Genomic DNA, 19146 nt, shown 5'->3' with positions numbered 1-19146 from the left:
CCATTCCTTTTCTTCTTACAACATATTTAGAAAATTTAAGTAAATGATGTATGATAGACATTTTAATGTTCATTTTGAAGACATTTAATTTCAGGTACAATTAAACTAGAGATATCAAAGTCCAATTTCTAATTAATGCCACGTAGTTAAAGGAACACATTTGTTCAATTATATCTCCCAATTATTGATTACGAAGGAAATCAATACATATAATGCAATACATTGGCTTACTATTTTATGCTCATTTTCTTTAATAAAGCACATGGGATGGCTCAAATTACAGATGCCCCTTTTCCTTGGATGGATCTCAACCAAATATTTTGGAACATCTGGAATCTTTCACTCTGGAAAATATAAACAATAAAGGCATTTCTCAAATTTCATGTGTATGCAAGTTTGATGGAGGCCTAGTGAGGACTTTCTTCTTACCAGCAGAAGGCTGGCTGGTTAGTTGCCAAGAATCCTTGAGTAGTGGCATTTACCTATAGCCTCGGATTATCCTCTCACCCTTTTGAGTCCAGTTGCTTGATCTTGTCTGGTTTCCATAGTTGATCAGACTCAGTGCTATTTCCCCTTCTTTTCTTTTCATTTACTCTTGAACCCACTGCAGCGGGCTGAGCCACTCCACTGACCTTGTTCTTACCAGGGTCACCAATGATCTTGTACAACTACATATCCTAGCCTCATCTGCAGTTAAGTGGGGCCACTACTTACTTACTCACTTACTTACTGCCACAACTAGAGTGCTGACTAGTGGAAAGTGAGAAGTGATGTGTGTCATTTCTGGGCTTGGCCATTCCAACTTACTGCCCTCATGATTCTCCACGTGTGCTCTCTCTTTGCAGAGGATCCATTAGAAGACTTTAAGACTTTATGGAATGGCAAAGTCATATGATAGAAGAAACTTAAGTGCTTGAATAACTGCTCCAAGGTCTCCTCTCTCCTTCCCACCGACTGCAGCGAGTGTGATGTGAATAAGAAATGAAATTTTGCTGTGTTAAGCCATTGAGATTCGGGGGCACAAATCTCAGCGTCTTAACACAGTAAAGTTTCACTTCTTATTATTTGTTAGAGTAGTATGCTATTAGCCAGCCCTGGTGGTCTAGTGGTTAAGATTCGGTGCTCTCACTGCCACGGCCCAGGTTTGTTTCCCTATTGTGTAACCACACCACCCGTCTGCCGGTTGTCATACTGTGGTGGCTGCCTGTTGCTGTGGTGCTGAAAGCTATGCTGTGGCTATTTCAAATACTGGCAGGGTCACCCATGGTGGACAGGTTTTTCAGCAGAGCTTCTAGACAAAGACAGACTGGGAAGAGGCACTCTGGCCACCCATTTCTGAAATAATTGGCCATGAAAACCCTATGAATAGCAGTAGATGTAGCTCTGGAAGATGAGAGGATGGTGCAAAGAGACAGGGCACAGGGTCACTAGGACTCCAGGGCACTAACAACAACAAAATAAGCTTGTCACCGCTACTTCCTTGGTTTCCGCGATGCTACACTCTTGCCTGAACACCCTCGTAGCCCTTTATTTCCTATTTTCTTGGACTTCTCCCCTACTCATTCCTAAAACACATTTTGTCTATGTTTCCATGGCTTGCTGTTTTCTTTTTCTACATATGTTCTGTGAACAAGGCCATATATGCTCCTGGTCTACTTCTGATATGCTGATGGATTAGAGTGGTTAAAGCTGTTCCTAAATATTAGAAATAATTTTTACTAAATATGTATATACTAAACCTATTTATGCAATGTTTTACAAGGTTTTGTTTTAACTCCGATTCTGAAATCTTTACTGTCTGTTTCCTCATCTCCCTCATTCCCAGGTAAATTGAAAGTTGATTGTATCTTTTTGTCAGTTCTTTTATTGGATAATAAAAGCTTCTTATTCATTCAACTACTATTTATTGAACAGATGCAAGGAAATGTCTTATTCCTCTTTTTGCTGATAATGCCTAGTACAGTGCCTTGCACAAAGTAAGCAATTGCTAAGTGTTGGTTGACTTGAACAGAATTATTTATTGCACATCTGCTGTGTGTAAGGTTCTGTGCTGGGATTAGTGTGAGACAAAAATAAATATAAGGCTTGGTCTCTGTTTACCTCTGCATCTCTCTCTATGTCAAACATCCTCCTACCACTCCCCTCCGGCCCCCCCCCCCCCCCCCAGTTAACACACATATTGTAATATTTGCAGTTCCACTTGTAATATTTGCAGTTCCACAAATAAGACTACCTTACAGTTTTGGTACTCAGAGGTGGGTCCAGAACTAGTGAGGTCCTAAGATAAATCCAAAACTTGATTTGACTTTATTACTAGGATAGTAGATTAATCAATATTTCATCTTTTCTTTTTGCCTGAAATTCAGATGCATTGGAATGTGGAGAATTACCTGTTTTTATCCAACATTAAGCTGCATTTTCTTTTTGATTAGGTCATTTGAGACCACAGCTTACTTTGTATCTTTTATTGGGTAATTCCCTTCACTGGAATAACTAATGGATTCACATATTGTGCTAACATTGTCAGATTTCAACATATTAACCATAGCCAGGTCTTGCTTTCCTTTTCTTTTTAAAGATTCTTCACCAGGTGTATTTATCAGAGCATTAGTTTATTACAGTGGGTAGATGTGCTTTGTGCATTTTCTCTCAGGGTCAAACTGTTTTCCACGTCTTGATTTTCATTCTCAACTGCAATTTCTTTGTAATGTCTTTAAATATTTTGGCACTGAGCCACCTAACTAGTCCTTGGGTTTTTCTAGTTGCCTGTATTCTTTTTTCATTTTGCATTACCTTATTCAAGCTTTCTGCCCTTACCAAGTTCTCTCCCACTCATAGAAAGTTTTTTAACTTCTATTTTGTTTACAAACAGCTTCATCAACTATTGCTACTTTTACTATTACTTATACTACTGTTACTATTTCTATGGTATTACAGTTTAGTTGCTGAATTCTAGTATAAACAAACAGCTTCATTAGTGAGAGAAATTTCTGATCACGGTTGAGCCCTAAGTGGTTCCGTTTGCTTCTAGTATGATGTCTTCACATCAGTCAATCAGTGGTGTACATTCACAACAGACGAGTTTTTGTCATTGCTGGTAACTGCTTTTGTAGCGATATAATGTGAGAATTTCCACAGTACATAATAATTTTATGTACTGTAAGTTCAATAGTAAACTGAGAATGTCCAATTTTAATGGATTCTGCAGATGAAATGATCCAAAGGTCACTCCCCTCAACCGACTGAAAATATATATACATTTATATTTTGTTTACTCATTTGTGTAAATAAAGAAGGAAAATTTGCATTTTGAAAAAGCCCAAAGAGCTCTGTGATGTTAAGATAATTACCTAACCTCTGTTTGCCTCGTTAGGTTGTAATAAAATTGAATGAGTTAGACCAAGGCTTGTTACACAGTAAGCACTCACAAGTGTTAGGTATTATTATTAACTAATGCAGCAAATATAAATATCTGTTGTTTGGAATCTATGTTTGCTGATAATGATGACGAAGTCACCGTCCTATAGGAAAGAGAATGTTTCTCATTCTTTTCAAATAAATGCAATTATAGTATACTCCTCTGAATGCCAATAACATCTTGAGGGTTTGGAGGAAAACAGTTTATGATAGCTGCTAAACTGACGAAAACATTTTTTTTTTTCTTAAATGAGAAAACAGAGATTCAGAAAAGCCAAAGAATTTATTAAGGGAGGACTAGCAGATTCCTCAAGAACTTTTGGTTCATGTCAAACATGTTAGCAACTTCTTGTTTGCTCAGTTGAAAAGCAAAGAGAATAGCCCCTAGTCAGTGTTTCTCAAAGTGTGGTCTATGAGACTCCGTCCTCAGACTCCTGCAGTGGATGCATGGTAAAAAGGAAGATTTCCAGAACTCTCTCGGGACCTACTGATTCTTTCCAGGGTTAATCAGTATCTCAGGGGTTTCTTATATATCTTTAATTTGGAGACCCATGGCACACTCAGCAATGCAGGGATAAAGCATCCTTACAGAATCGAACTGGCCCAAACCCAGGGCACCTTGTAGGGTAGCCCATTCGGCTAATTAAGATGCCACATTTGAGGCTTTGCCTGGCCATCAAGCATCTCCCAACAATTGGTCCCCTTAAGATCCAAAAACCTTCCTCTGCCCATTACTCTACAGTTGTGACTGGCAATCTTGAGATCTTTAGCTGTTTTCCTCAACAGGAGAAAAAGAGAAGGAATTCTGGCACGCCAGTGATTGTGGAAATCAAATATGGGTCTGTTCCACCTTAAAGGGCCTAGGCTTGTCTAAGTGTTTGGGTCTTGCAGAGTTTGGGCACCACCATATTTGGAGCGTGCCTACTTTGGGGCGGGAACCTCCTTGAGAGTGATTAGGTCAGCTCTGGGGGAGGTGACCTTGTTTGGTTTCTGGCACCCGAGAACAGTGGTGCACTGTTGCCGCTGCCTCCGTTTGTCTAATTGGCCCAGACGCTCCCCCGGTGCGAGGCCGCCCCAGCGCTCGTCGCCGGCCACCCCCGCGGCCCGCAGCTCGGTAGAGGCGGGAAAGCCGCGCGCCTGCGCCGTGGGAACCGGGGCCGGAGGCGAAAAGCGGGGAGCGGAGGGGGGCCTTTGGAGCCTAGGAGCGTACAGAGCGGCGTGTGACGCGGGGACGCCGCGCGCTCCCAACGTCGCCCCGGTTTGACGCACACGGCACCAAACTGTGAGTTTCAGGGGTTATTTGGTCGGATTCACCGGGACCCGAGTGGGTTTCGGGCGTGTGGGCTGTGGCGGCTGCGGGACTGAGGGTGGCGACAGAACTTGGGGGACCCGGCCTTCGGCGCTCGGGGCCCGGGGAGCGACGCCCTAGGCTGGGTCCCAACCATCCAAAAGGACGCATTTTGCCGCACAGGCTAAGATGGCGGCGGCGGCCGAGGAGGCGGAGTTGGTGCTGCACAAGGAGCCCGGGCCCCGGGTTCGGGGAGGCGGCGGCCGCGGGGGGCGGCGGAGCCTGAGGTGAGCGGCGGTGGCCGCCGCGGGGCGGGACTCGGCGGAGGTGGGGGCACTTTTCCACGGCGGCGTCGGAGGATCCGGTAGCGGACACAAAGGGGCTGAGCTGGGCACTAGACTTGGGGGTTTTGTTTAGTCACATGAAGCCGAGCAGCCAGTGAGCGGTCGGGGGAAGGGGCCGAGATCGGGCGGCTTGGGGAGCCTGGCGGTCGCCATTGCCATGCACTGAGTAACGGGGCGGTCCGAGAGCAGTCACCAACCCCCGTCGTCGGGGCTGCTCGGTCTGGGCCAGGAGCGCCAGCTCTGGCATTAACTGTCCACACCCCTCCCCTAACGTGGGACCGGGACCGCATAGCCCGCCCCTCCCCCCGGTCTGCAAGATCTCGTGCCGCTAGGTGCCCGGGAGGTAACAGCAAGAGGTAAATCGCTCAAAGTGTGTGGGTTGCCAGGGGCTTGGTGGGTGTCCAGCTAAAGCTTTTTGCTTCTCCAGGTCTGATTCCCTGGCCTTTGTGTCCCTGGGAGCTTAATCTCTGCCAGACGAAAGCAGGTGTGCTCCACTTCTCCCGTGAACCTGAAGATGAGTTGTCCCAGACCCTTCTCAGTGATTGGAAACTTAGGTGGTGGAGCTAAAGGTTTCTTACCAGACTTCCGCAGACGACTCTCGTGTTGGGATCCATCCATGGTTTAGCACCATTAGTGGAAAACTTTTCTTGAACTGTTTTAAGTCATATTGACATAATTTTAGTTGTTACAGAACTTTTATGTTTAGACTTCAGATTTTGTGTGGTCGTTCAGAAGTACTGCACGAGGGGATAATAAACACAACCGGGGGCCTGAATGATGGTCCTGTTTTGTATACAACTTAAAAAGTTCAACCGCGATGCCAAAACACCATCATCTCTTCTGGCCATTCCTGACTAATGCCAGGCTTGTTGCATCTGGATGATAGATTAGATTTGCCTTAATAGTATATTGCTTCTCTGCAGTAGTTTAGTTACATTTTTCTGGTCCTTCAAGAAGGAAAGCATTTCAAAAAAAATAGACAACTCAAGTTACTCAAAGAAAGGAGACCTGCTCTTTGCCTTCAGTGCCATGTGTAAGTATCCAGGGAACTTGATGGCAGCAGTACTGCGTTGGTAGGTCTGGTAAGAAAAAGTTAGTTTTTATGAAGGAGTTATAATTTGGGAATTTCAATAGGTGAAACATGAAGGCTTGACTGGTATTAATGGAGTGATGTGTATATTGCTGTTAAAATCATGGCAGTGTAAGTTTTCGAATTTCTAACATAATGTAAAGTTATATGGCACTTACGTACTTTGTATATAGCTATTAACTGATATTTGAAGTACAAAATTTGGAAACAACTGTTTTGTTTTGGCCAGGTCACATTAACAAATTGATTGAAGAGATGTTTAAACACATTTAGATCACGAACTTTAGATCTCTGTTCAAATAGAAATTTGAACTTTTCAACATTATTAAAAACTTTCATTTTCCTTTTTTTCAGATATGTATTTTCCCCCTTCTAGCTTTTCTCCTAATAGAGAACAGTCTACTTGTATTAATGAATAGGAGATGTATTAACATTGACAAAATGTGTTACTGAATCATACTGTTTTACTCAGAGAACAACTATTCTCACCCTGTCTTTTACGGTATATTAAGAGCCAGAGATGATAAGTTAGTGGCATAGTGGAAAATTGTTCCTCAACTTCTACCCCATTGCTCTTTTCATTGATCACATTGCTGGGATGAGAAGGTAACTGTGTATAACTAATAATGGTTAAAAAGTAAAACAAAGGAGTGTGTTTGGGAATACTTGTTAATTAGGTGCTATTATATTAAATAGAACTTCTGTGACAGTAAGAAACTTTTGTTTAAGGTGATATGGTTACTTAGTTTTTAAAGTGAAAGAAATTAGACTTTCAGTGAAACAAATTCAGATAGAAAATACATTTCAGGTAATTTCAGAGCAATTTTGCTTTTGAATTTTGAGGTTTTCAAAAAGCAGTCTTGACCCAGAAATTTAAAAAAAACACAACAGCTTGATAAACTTCTTGGAAGGTTTGAAATAACTGCCATTACTACCAGTTATTACATAAGAAATGAGAGAGATACTGAAAACAGTGATGCTAGTGCCTTTCATTTTGTAATAGCATTGTGGTTGGATAAATGGACATGCCACTTACACTGGTCCTTGTTAAAAACAACTTAAGTCTAACTACAACAATTACTACTGAGTAGTAGATCTGTAAATCTGTTAGGAAATTCAACAAGCAGTAAAATCTGTTATGGTGGGCTCCCACAGTTATCTTTAATTGCTTTGGTTATCAAATTTAGCAAAACTAGTTAAATTGTCTTGAGATTTTAAAGCTTTTGTGGGTCATTTAAGGTGCATTTAAATTATTGATTTTTCTAAGGAAGTTGATAAACTGTTTCTTAATTTTCAACACTATGTGAGTAGATTTAATTACACTTTAGTCTTGTGATAATTAGGATTACTCGGATTATTTTTGAGTCTGTCACTTGCAAACATTAAACATTTTGCGGGTTTAGTTTGTCATTCAAGTTACAACAGGGAGAGTTTTGCTTGTGGTTGAATTGAGACTATTGGGTATCAGGAGGAGAAAAAGAAAGACTCAAGGACACTAAAAGTGGTGGGGAGACCTGCAATTTAGAGAAATTGGTTGTCAAAAAAGATAAAGTTCATCTTTCTCTCATCCCAAATGCACTGTTAGTGTTTAGGGTTACTTATTTAGACTCTTGTTTCAGGGTATGATTCCAAAGGAAAAGAATGGATCTTATTCTTGTAGGAATGCTTTTCTCGTGAGTACTTTTCAGGCAGATTGTAAGGCAGCTATACTTTGTACTGAATGCAGAAATTGGTATGATGAATTATCTAGCTCCAATTTTATAGAATACTAATTTTAGCAATCCTTTTAAAAAAAGTGTTTAAAGTTTTTAAAAATTAATAGCCCTATAAAATGAAATGTAAGAATAAAGATTGGCTACTATAATATTTTGGGTAGATAGTCAAATGAGCTGTAATTTTTTTACATTTATATGTTATCATTAATCTCTGGTATAGAGAATGTCTGTTTTGTAGATGGAGAATCTGTAAAATTTGAAAGTTATGAGATGTACCGTTGCCTGAAGCAGTTCTAGAAGTAGTGTCTTTTAATTTAGGTTTATTAGATATAGCTGCTTTTAATAGTGCAAACAATTTACACCCTTGAATTTTGAGAGAATTGAGAATAATCAAACTGGTTCTAGCACTAGCTCACCCTGCTGGTTGGCTAAAGTATTTCTCTTCTTCCCCCTCTTAAAAACAAACACACTCTTAACGATCATTTGAGACCCAGAAGGTAGAACACCAAATTGAATTCGTAGTCTTTCTTCAGGGAGATGGAGTCTCCATGAAAAAGGTGTTTTCTCATCTCTAGGGCTCCAGTTGCTCGACTGTTAAATTTAATTTTTTCTTAGATGTGTCAAAGTTGAACTTTGGAATTAACTATTCTCTGAATTTACTGAGAACTCTTATGTGATTATGGGGAGTTAGTATGTTTTTGTTCTTTTAAATTCAAGATAAGACAGCGTTTGACAATTGAGAGATGGTAGCAAGAAAAACAGAAAGTGCTGTGAGATAGCTTTCCAGGAGGAGAAAAGCAGAGGATTTCAAGAGGAAGAGAGGGAGGAGGATGCCAGGGTAAGAAGCAGCAGCAGTGTACACTTCCCTTGGATGGGGGAAAGTGAGACTAGGTTAAGATTAGTGTTTCTAAGAGATTTCCTTTGCCCTCTCTCTCTACTAATCTTTGCCCTACCTCTTCTGTCTGTAAGCTGTGGCCTTCCCGTTTCATTGAGATTCGTGAAACTGTGATCTTGTAAGTAACTTTGTGAAAACTACAGATAAGTGATTTGTCCCTTGAAATTTAATTGTATTAGCCTAGATTGTGATACAATTGAAGTTGGTTAGAGTAATAAATAGAGATTTTAGGGATTAAGCTTTTTAGTATGTAAGTCATTCATTGATGTTCAAAATACAGCTTTTAAAAAATTTTTTGTACAAAGAAACTTAAAGTATGCTGTGATCCAAACGGATAATTTAAAATAAAAAAACCTAATAAAGCGTTAGGATTAAAGTACTTTACAGTTTACATAGTATATTTACCGGTATTGTGTCAATTATTTATCTAGTTTTTATAAAAGCTAACAGTTTTATCTTTTCTTCCATGGTGTTTATCGTTTTACTTGAAAACTTAATGCATATCTTTTTCATCAGTTTTTTGAGGAAGATGTTAAATATAACTAGTACTTTCAAAACATCATTTATTGGGGAGGGGGTGATTCCCAATTATTGTCGAATGGTTTGTGAAGGTGGATAAAAGCCTTTCCAAAGTTAGAGTTAATTGCCCGTTGCTTACTGTTGACTTACTAAATATTATACACACACATAAACTCATATATACATGTGTATATATACACACCCATGGAAAATCATGGTTGCATTTGTAATTATGTGTATATAAATAAAGAGGCAGAATGAGATAAAGTTTAAAAGTGTAGCCTTTGAAGTAAAACTAGTGGGGTTAAAATCTAGCTGGGTGAGTACTATGCAAGTGGCTTTAACAATAATACCATCTTCATAGAGGTTTAAGGTGTACATTACATAATTCATGTAAAGTCCTTAGCTTTTTTGGTACACAGTGAATGCTGAGTAAATGTTAAATTTTAGAATAATAATAATAGCTATTATTATTACTCTTGTTTTAATTATTTTTTCTACACTAACTTGAAATTTTCACGTGGAGTGATTGGGAGTTGTATACTTTTGCTAATGTTCTGTTTTTAGACACATGTCTGCAGAGTCAAGGTTGTTATAAAGGAAGTCAGAGGCAGGCATCAGAGTGTGTGTACCTTTTCCAGGTCTAGCAATAAAAGCTATAACCATGTTTAGTATTTCAGGAACACATTTCGTTTATGACTGCCAGCTGATGAAGATATGCACTTGGGAATGAGTGCATTTTAGTGAAGTTATTTCCCAACCAGTGTGTTGGTTTGTCTTTGTTACAACATCCTGAATTTCTTCACTCTCCTTTAAATTTTTGACCAGGAGGATGGTGGTGACCATTAGTAGAGAGAAGAGAGTGAGTGGGTACATGTATTTGTATGTAATGTACGTAGAAACCCCAGATGAGAGTGAGAGGCGGCTTCCACAGTAGCCAGGTTGAGGAGAGGCATGTTATCTTTCGTTGCTTAGTCTGAGTCAGGGGAATTTCCTTTTGCCTTTTTCCCCTCCACACTTTTCTTTGTTTTGTATATGCCTGTGTGGTATGGTCTGAAACTTATTTCCCCTTTTGAGTTTTCTTCTACCACTTACTTACTCCCCCCCAACACAAATTTTAAGCTTTTAAAAACAATTGTAAAAGACAGCTAGTAAAAGTAATTTTAAGTTCACATGAGGAGGGCTGTGAGCATGAAATATCAGAAGTTTCATATATGCTTAAAAAATGTTTTCAGCAGTTTGGAAAATGAAGGGGGGAAACGTCACCTATAATCTTATCACCATTATATAATCATTAGTATTAAAGGGAGATGACACTGACTTTAAGCATCTACTATGTGTTGCTTGTAACAATACTGTGCATATTCCCATTTTACATGCAAGGAAACACACTCAGGTCACAAAGATAGTAAATAATAGAGCAGCCAAGTTTGAATCTTGATGTTGTCTTGATTCTACAGATGAAACCTTTCTATTCTGCCTTCCTGTCCTTTCTTTCTATATATCTATGCTTTAATCTAATTATATAATTTGTAAGTTTTATCTCCTAGTTATAAAAGCGTTTTTCTGCCTATCCTTATTTCAAGTGGTGTCTTATTGCCCGCATTGTTTATTCATACCACCAAATAAAGGTTCTTTGTCTTGGTTGCTGGACATTGGTACAATGATATTGGTCAAAATGGCAGCTGCCTTTTTCTTTAGTGAGTAACTGAGATGAGAAGTAATGTAGCTTAATCAGAACTAATACTCTGGGATTAGCAATGCTACAGGTTTAATAATACTATCTGTCCTTTCTGGTGGGACCTTTAACTCAAAATTGTGTATATCTAAAATGTGGGTGACATTTTTGGTTTATAACCATCTGAAAACAGAACTTCTGTTATACTTTTATAGTTTGAAATACTTTAAGCTTCCTTGTTAAAAACCTTTAAAAAGTGATACTGAAATTGAATAGGTACTTAAATCCTGTTTAGTTACTTTTAGTAATTTCTAATGTAATAATCTTTAATTCATAAAAGGAAAAAAAGCTTAATATTGAATTCCTACACTCATTGAGTAGATGATATATATTAAAAGATAATTTGTGGGGCATTTATAAATAGATTGTATAGGTTAACAATAGAAACATGTTGAGCCACAAATGTAATTTAAAATTTTCTATAGCCATGTTAAAAAATAAAAAGAAATAGGTAAAATTAATTTTATTAGTGTATTTTATTTAACTCAGTGTATCCAAAACATTATCATTTCAATATGTAAACATGATTGAGATATTTTACATTGTTTTTTTCCACACCATCTTCAAAATCCAGTGTATGTTATGTACTTAAAGCACATCTCAATTCAGACTACCCAGACTTCAAGTGCTCAGTAGGCACATTTGGCTGTCGTATTGGGCAGTGCAGATATAGATAGTAAGTTTTGTACTAATGTGGAGAAAGGATAAAGTAGAAGTTGAACTAAGCCTTAATAAAGGATAGCTGAGAAAAGAGTGTGCTGAGGGAGAACATTCCTGAAAAGAAGTGATGGGAATTACAATAGGAGATAAAATTTGAAACCAGATGATAGAGTGGCTTGAACCCAGTTTGGGAAATTTGGGGAATGTGTGTGTATGTGTGTGTGAGTGATATTTTGGAGGGTGCGCAATCCATGTCTTGTACACGAGTGCTTGATGAATATTGAGTTAATATTTAAGTGAACTAATATGAGGCAGAATAAGAAAACCGCTGGAAGAATACTTGTATGGTGAGTGTTCTAAGGGGAAAGGGTTGCACTTAGGGGATATTGGTATTCTGTGACTAGCAATATATTGGAGAATGATCAAAAAGGATAAGAACTGAGAAAAGGTTTTTAGATTTGACCACTATTGGTGACTTGTTTTTAAATGTTTTATTTAGGTATAACTTACATCCAGTGAGATGCACAAATCTTGTGAGTACAACTCAATGAAATTTTACATATAAATACGCCCAGAAAACTACTACACAGATCAAGATATATAACATTTTCTGCACTGAAAAAAGTGCCTTGTGCCCCCTCCTATTAATTCCCCCTCACAGAAGTATTCTGACCTCTATCATCATAAATAAATTTGGCATATTTTTGAACTTGCTTATGGCATATTTGTCCTACTTTCCAAGGGTGGTGAGAACTGATGCTTGAATCTGTCTCTTTTCTAGCCTTGTTTGGCATTGCTGTGTGAATTTGGAGGTAAATCAGATGATAGGTAGTTGGTACTAGGGCCCTTCTGGTTTTTTCCAGTGTGATTTATGCCAAGGTCCTAGAGATGTTTCTTAGTTTTCATTAATAACCCCTTAAGGTTAGTTTTATGACTACAAAATTTGTTTAGAATGCAGAGATTTGAATTGCTTCCACAGATAACATAGTTGTCTGGCTTGCTTTCATTACAGTATTTGCTAGGCAGATAGCCAAGAAGTAGATAGAGGAGGTCTTGGATTGCCTCCTTATATAGATGCCTTTTGGATCCTCCTTAATAGTAGCTTCTAGGCGTTATGTAACTTAGCTTTCAGGCATTTCAGGTTACTTAATAAGGTATTTGAGTATTTCTGATTGTGGTTGTAGGGGTAGTTAATAAATTGATGTAGTTCTGTTTGAAGGTAAGTATCCACTCTCAACCTGAAAGATTTTGACATTCATTTGTGTGTAAAGAACTAGCATGTTCCCTTAAGGACAGTTGCACAAAAGTTTGAATGGTTAAAATATGTGAAGGCGGGGCTGGCCCTGTGGCGCAGTGGTTAAAGGCGCACGTTCTGCTTTGGTGGCCCAGGGTTCGCTGGTTCGAATCCCAGGTACGGACATGGCACCGCTTGGCGAGCTATGCTGTGGCAGGTGTCCCATGTATAAAGTAGAGGAAGATGGGCACGGATGTTAGCTCAGGGCCAGTCTTCCTCAGCAAGAAGAGGAGGATTGGTGGATGTTAGCTCAGGGCTAGTCTTCCTCAAAAAAAAAAAAATCTGTGAAGGACACTTTATAAACTGAAAACTGAAATGGAATTATTAATCATGAATTTCACTTACAGTGCTTGAATCAGTTTTGTTTTTCAAATGGAATTAATGGTTACAGCTTTGTTTTTCATAAGAATTGAGCTCTTATTGTAGTGTAACAATTGGTGCCTTGGTGAGAAAGATTTATTTTGATATATGTATTATAATAAAGTTTTAAAATGTACATAACCATAAAAATATGTATCTTCACATTCTGGTGTGCCTAGTTTTGAGGAATAGATGTGTTTTGTAAATTGTGCAGAAATAGACATGAAAATACTTTCTCATTAACTTTTGGATTATGAATGCTTTTGAGTCTATGAATGAAAATATATAAAGATGTTTTAAATTTATAATGTTTGCTTAATATACTCTTGCTGCAAGAATTTTAATAGTTGTCTTGAAGAAATAAAACCTTGTCTGTCAACTTTTCTTATGTAGGTTTTGTGTTTGTGAAGTATAGAGGCTAAAGCAAAATTGGTTAAATTAGACATTGAAAAAATTTATCTACAAAACATTAAGACTTTAATACCTTTTTTGGGTTAGATTTAGAAAGTCACAAAACAAAATATTAACAGCTTTAAGAGATGACTTGTATGTGTAGAAAAAAATACATTTAAGGGTATATTTATTTTTGTGTTTTTTGACAAAAATGAATGTTATATTTGGATTTAGTTTTGGGAGATTTGATTTTTTGTATACAGAAAAACCTTGTTTGTATGGTTGTATTTTTCCTCAACCTTCACTTATTTTAATTGGATTAGTTATTATAAAAAATTCTCGGTACCTCACTAAGAGTAAGAGTGCAGATGTACAGAGCAAAGGATATGGTTCCTGTGCCAAAGAGCTCGTGATCTAAGGCACAACTTGAAGAGCAGTTAATGAAGAAGCATTTGAATTACTGAGCTGACACAAAATAATATGAATGGTGTGTAGTAAAACTGGATTAATTAATAAAGCTTCTTGGCAAAAATAATTTTTTATCTAGATTTTGAAGAAGTGGCATATATAGGTTGGTGAGAGGGAAAGGAATATCAGCTGGGGGGAAAGGTATATTAAAAAGCACAGAGATGGGAATGGTGGAATGCAGTCATTTTCCTTGCTTGAAGTAGAGTCTGTTTTAGATTAATGTAATGAAAACTAAAGTTGATAAGATTGTGGTCTGAGCTAGAGGAATCTAAAGTTTGGATAAGAAAATAGAAATAAGGAGTTCTGCTGATGGCCATTGAAGAGAAATACATGAAGAAAAATGAGAAGGATTAGTAGCCAGATAGAACATAATTGGAGAAAAGATTGAAGTGATGAAGGTCGTGTAGAGATTATTATCTTGGTGGGTGAGTGGGGAAGGTATGTGAAGAGTAAGGATGGGCAATTTTAAAATAAAGCAGGTGAAATATGTGGCTCCTAACTTTGTAGTGCAAAGTTGGGATAAGAGTAGAACAATTTTATCATCTTTTGGTATTGAAAATAAATTTACTTGGACATACAGTTTGCAAATAAGTTATTAACACTAATTCAGGTACAGCTGCCTTGTTCTATAAAAACTGATGAGCTTTTATTTTTTAAGTTTGATTTGAAAACTAAGTAAAACCCAAGGAAGTTACACTATAGTGGTATTTTTCAAATTGCTAGTACTTTGAACTAAAAAAAAATTTGAGATGAATAGTAAGAAGAGCGTGTAATTGTGCTGTATTTTGAGTTATAATAGTACTTTTCACCATGGTTTAAGAGATGTTCTAGTTGGTATAGGAGTTGGGGAAAAAAGAGATGATAAAAATTAATAATCTGGACTACCAATGTTTAAATTTGTTTTAAAATGAATACTTCTTTTAAAATATAGGAATAGTTGAGAACATACTGCTTTCATAGGGGAAAAAAGATTCCTAAAATATATATATAAAAATATATATTCCTAAATATATATAGAAATATACATTTGTTACTTAATTTATACATATTTATTATTCTTACATAGAAATTTATGTTCCTAAAATATAGTTTCTAATATAGAAGAATTAGAAAAATAAGTTATACGAGTAAAATAATTTAAAAGATCTTTTTCTGCCTTTTTTTAGAGTTAGTAAATAGAACAGAGTTTGGGAATTAATAGAGTCTTAGAGTTTTAATATAGTATGTAAGCCTTATTTTAACAAGTTTGTATTTTAACCATTCTCGCTGTTAATATAGACTGAACTTCAGTTGGTAAAGAAGTTAGGTTTCTGGCAACGTGGTAAAATAGGGAGGTAGATTTGACTCCATCCATTTTACCTGTTGAGGCAAATCAGCTAAAACAAAAGAGAATAGGTTGTCCCCTACGATCAATGAGAAATAGAGATTTTATCCACATCTCTGAAATTGGGAGTTTCTGTGTAGATAGTATGGACGAGAAGGGGTGACAGCAGAACTATCTACTGTTCCCTGGTTATCTGATGAACTAGTGGTGTGGGAATAGGAAGCTTGCCTGAAAACCCTGCTCTGAACCTCTTTCATAAATGGTTCTCAGCTTATACCTATTTGTGGCTGCAGTCTTCTTGGAAATAGACCCATCCCCACCTGTGTATGCTGCCTTGGGTCTCTGCAAGCTGAGAACCAATGAAAAATCACTACATGCATGAGGAGAGGCAGCAGTTTTAAAGGGGTGAGGACTCGGAAACCAAATCGACTATTCCATATACATTGATCCTACTGAAACAGCTCATACAGGAAAGAGGTGGAGGAGATAGAGATAACTTTCGGTGGCTCTGATGGACGCAAAATCTTATGCTGTGTCAATGTGAATGTCTTAATGCTGGCAGTGCCATTAACAGTGATACAAATGGCATCCTAGTAGGTGTCCTTTAATGTGATATTGCTTACCTAACCTCCTGGTTCATTTTATTCACCAACTTTCCTGTCAAGTTTGATTTCCTGATACTCTTCCAACAGCTTTTTCTTAATTTAACTGGAATTGATTTCTTACCCTCTCCCCTTTACAAATTGGGTTAAAAATTCATGCTGTGTGGTTTTATGAGTTTTATCTAAGTCAAAATGACACAAAAATTGAAAATAAAGGAATGGCAAAAATAATACTAAAACTTGCAAATTTCATTGATATCAAGCAAAGAATAAAACCTTTCTAGGCCAAACTTTTGAGTGAAAAAGTTTTTAATTAATAAAAAGTTAGGACTACTAAACAGTATCAGGCTTGAACTTTTGTGTGATAAAACTCAAATAGCATTGAAACATATGAATTATAGATTCTTTAGAGAAATTGATAACACCAGTTTCTTTAGGGGATTTTGTCGCTCAGAATTTAATAGATCAAGTAAACAAAAATTAAGGCTGTGAAGGTTTTTTTTTTTTTTTTTTTTTGGTGAGTAAGATTGGCCCTGAGCTAACACCTGTTGGCAGTCTTCCTCTCTTTGCTTGAGGAATGTTGTCCGTGAACTAACATCGTGCCAGTCTTCCTCTATTTTATATGTGGAATCCTGCCACAGCATGGCTTGGCGAGTGGTATGTAGATTTGTGCCCAGGATCTGAACCCACGAACCCGAGGCCGCTGAAACAGAGCCTGCAAACTTAACCACTGTGCTACCGGGCTGGCCCCAAGGCTATAAAGATTTTGATAGCAGTATACTTTATTTAATAGATGTATGTCAAACTTTGTTCCCAATAGAGAATACACGTTCTTTTCAAATTCCTGTGAATTTTAAAAAAATTATCTTGGGCTTCAAAGAGAATCTGAAATTTTAAAACATAGAAATTGTATAGACCAATATTTTTTAACTACAGTTTAGTAAAACTAGATGTTAAAACCAAAATGGTTGTAACTACTTGGATGATTAAAACTCTGTGTCCTATTGGAACTCGCGGTTAAATTTCATACGATTTAGCAATGAACAACAAAGGACATGACACATAAAAAAAATCAAATATTAAATGAATATTCATTTAAACATGATAGATTAAATAAGCATTTACTTTGTTATCAATCCATACTAGAATTATAGTAATGGTTTTAAAAAAGGCATAGGATATCAAGGACAAAGAAAACTGGAGAGTTGATCACAGAAGTAAAACTTTGAAAGCTGGATAGCAACAAGTGGTAACTAACTTTGTAGGTCTCAGAAACAGAATTTTCTGCTGTTGGTGGGGAAGGCCTAGAGTTGATGCTTTAGGGCCCTGATGCTGTAGGACTCCTTCAGGAGTTTCAGGTACCTTGAAAGAATTGTCTAAAAGTTTGTAATAACAAGTAAGCAACACTCTTGGTGCCAGGAAAGGGTCTTTTAGCTTTATCCAGGTTTCTGTGATATTAAGAGGAAAGATCTCTCTACTTGAGAGCACTAGGCACAGCTCAGGTTAAGAGTGTCATACTGAAAAACAGTTGAGTAGAAATCTACGTGTTGAACTGGGAACCATCCCCAACCTCTTTCCCCCTCCTAGTTCTGAAAATACTTGGTGTCAGGTTCCTAACCCCAGATACGAGGTTGGAAGATTCATTCTGTTAGAGCAAACTAATGGTCAGGAAAAAAGACCAACAGATAATAACACATGAGGGCATATCCACCAAGGAAATGGCCCAGACTGATCATTTTACAGTGACACCTAACCATTAACATAGAACTTTTAGGTAACTTTTAAGTGTTTTATTTTAAAATATGAGATTAAGGATCATTAAACATTTGAGGATAACCTCAATATGTAAGAAAACAAGGAAATAGAAACAATTCATGAAGACAACTTCTAAAAAATTACTGATATCTTTGGATGTAAGAGGGTAATTGTTTCTTTGCAACAAGGATGCTATAAAATCCTTGGAACCTTTGGAACAAAGGATGCTATAAAAAAGCACTTCTCAGGAAAAAAGAGCTCTTAAATATTTAGCATATGAAATACTTAAAAGGGTTGGAAATATGGACTATGGAATACAGAAGAGTTAGAAATTTAAAATACTAAATGCTTAGTAGAAAGTTGGAGGATAAAATTGAAAAAATCTCCCACAAAGCAGGACCAAAAAAGATAGGAAGTAGGAGAAAGTAAGAAAATTAGAGGATCACACCTGACAAGTTCAAAATGTGAAAAATAAGAATTACAGAATGGGAGAAAGTGGATGGAGGAAATTAAGAATAATTGAACAAAAAACCTTGAGTTTCCTCATTTCTGAAAGGACTCACAGGAATCCTCAGCATAGTGACGAGAAAAAAGAACTACATCAAAGTACATCATGGTGAAGTTTCAGGCACCAGAAATAAAGGGAACGTCTTAAAAGCTTTCAATTATGGAGTGTGTAAAAAGAGATTACAAGCCAGTGACATTGGAAAGTAATTGATAATGGAATAATGCCTTCAAGATCTTTAAGGAAAGTTATTTCCAAACTGCTAATTCTGTAGCTTTCCAAGCTGTCAAATGTGGGAGTAGGCTAAAAGTATGAAACACATGAAGGTGTTAGAATATTTACTTCAAATGCGCTATATCTCAGGAAGTTACTAGAGGACATAGGCTCCATCAAAATGATGGGGTAAATCAAAAAGAGGAAGGATCCAGGAAATAGGATCCAGTACAGGAGAGAATGCCTAGGATGATGGTGAAGGGAGATCCAAGGAAGGTGGCTATGCAGCAGGTCTGAAGAGTAATCAGTTTAGATTGGGACGGGAGGGCAAAAGAATCTGGATGAGTATGTCTTTAGAAAAACACACAGATCCAAAAGAAATAGAGGGGATTTTTGTGACTATTCATAAAAAGTATTTGTAGTTTTGTTTTTCTGTGACGTCTGTCCGGTTTTGGAATGAAGCTAATAATGGCCTCATAAAATGAGTTAAGTTGTGTTCTCTCCTCTTGCATTTTTCAGAAGTTTGAGGATTGGTGTCAATTCTTCTTTAAACATTTGGTTTAAAG

General features: G+C 37.4%; 1 protein-coding gene across 16 annotated transcripts in view; it reads left to right on the top strand.

Moving 5' to 3' along the window:
- Window positions 1–4313: 4313 nt before the first annotated feature.
- ZNF644 (zinc finger protein 644) overlaps window positions 4314–19146 on the top strand; it is a 118187-nt gene continuing 103354 nt past the window's right edge. For 3 of the 16 annotated variants that reach the window (XM_070486810.1, XM_014841865.3, XM_014841858.3), the window contains exons 1-2: window positions 4314–4699; window positions 5477–6082. Coding sequence is in view for 2 of the 16 variants with exons in the window: in XM_044749058.2 (XP_044604993.1) it covers window positions 4895–4992 (98 nt within the window). In the remaining 14 variants the exon portion in view is untranslated. Of the gene's footprint in view, window positions 4700–4882; window positions 4993–5193; window positions 5406–5476; window positions 6083–19146 lie in introns of those variants that run through there. The other 13 variants (XM_044749058.2, XM_044749055.2, XM_044749059.2 and 10 more) reach the window with 8 other exon arrangements.

Source organism: Equus asinus, chromosome 16, assembly GCF_041296235.1.
Source record: "Equus asinus isolate D_3611 breed Donkey chromosome 16, EquAss-T2T_v2, whole genome shotgun sequence".
In the NCBI taxonomy this organism is placed as follows: domain Eukaryota; kingdom Metazoa; phylum Chordata; class Mammalia; order Perissodactyla; family Equidae; genus Equus; species Equus asinus.
This window is presented reverse-complemented; position numbering and strand designations above follow the sequence as displayed.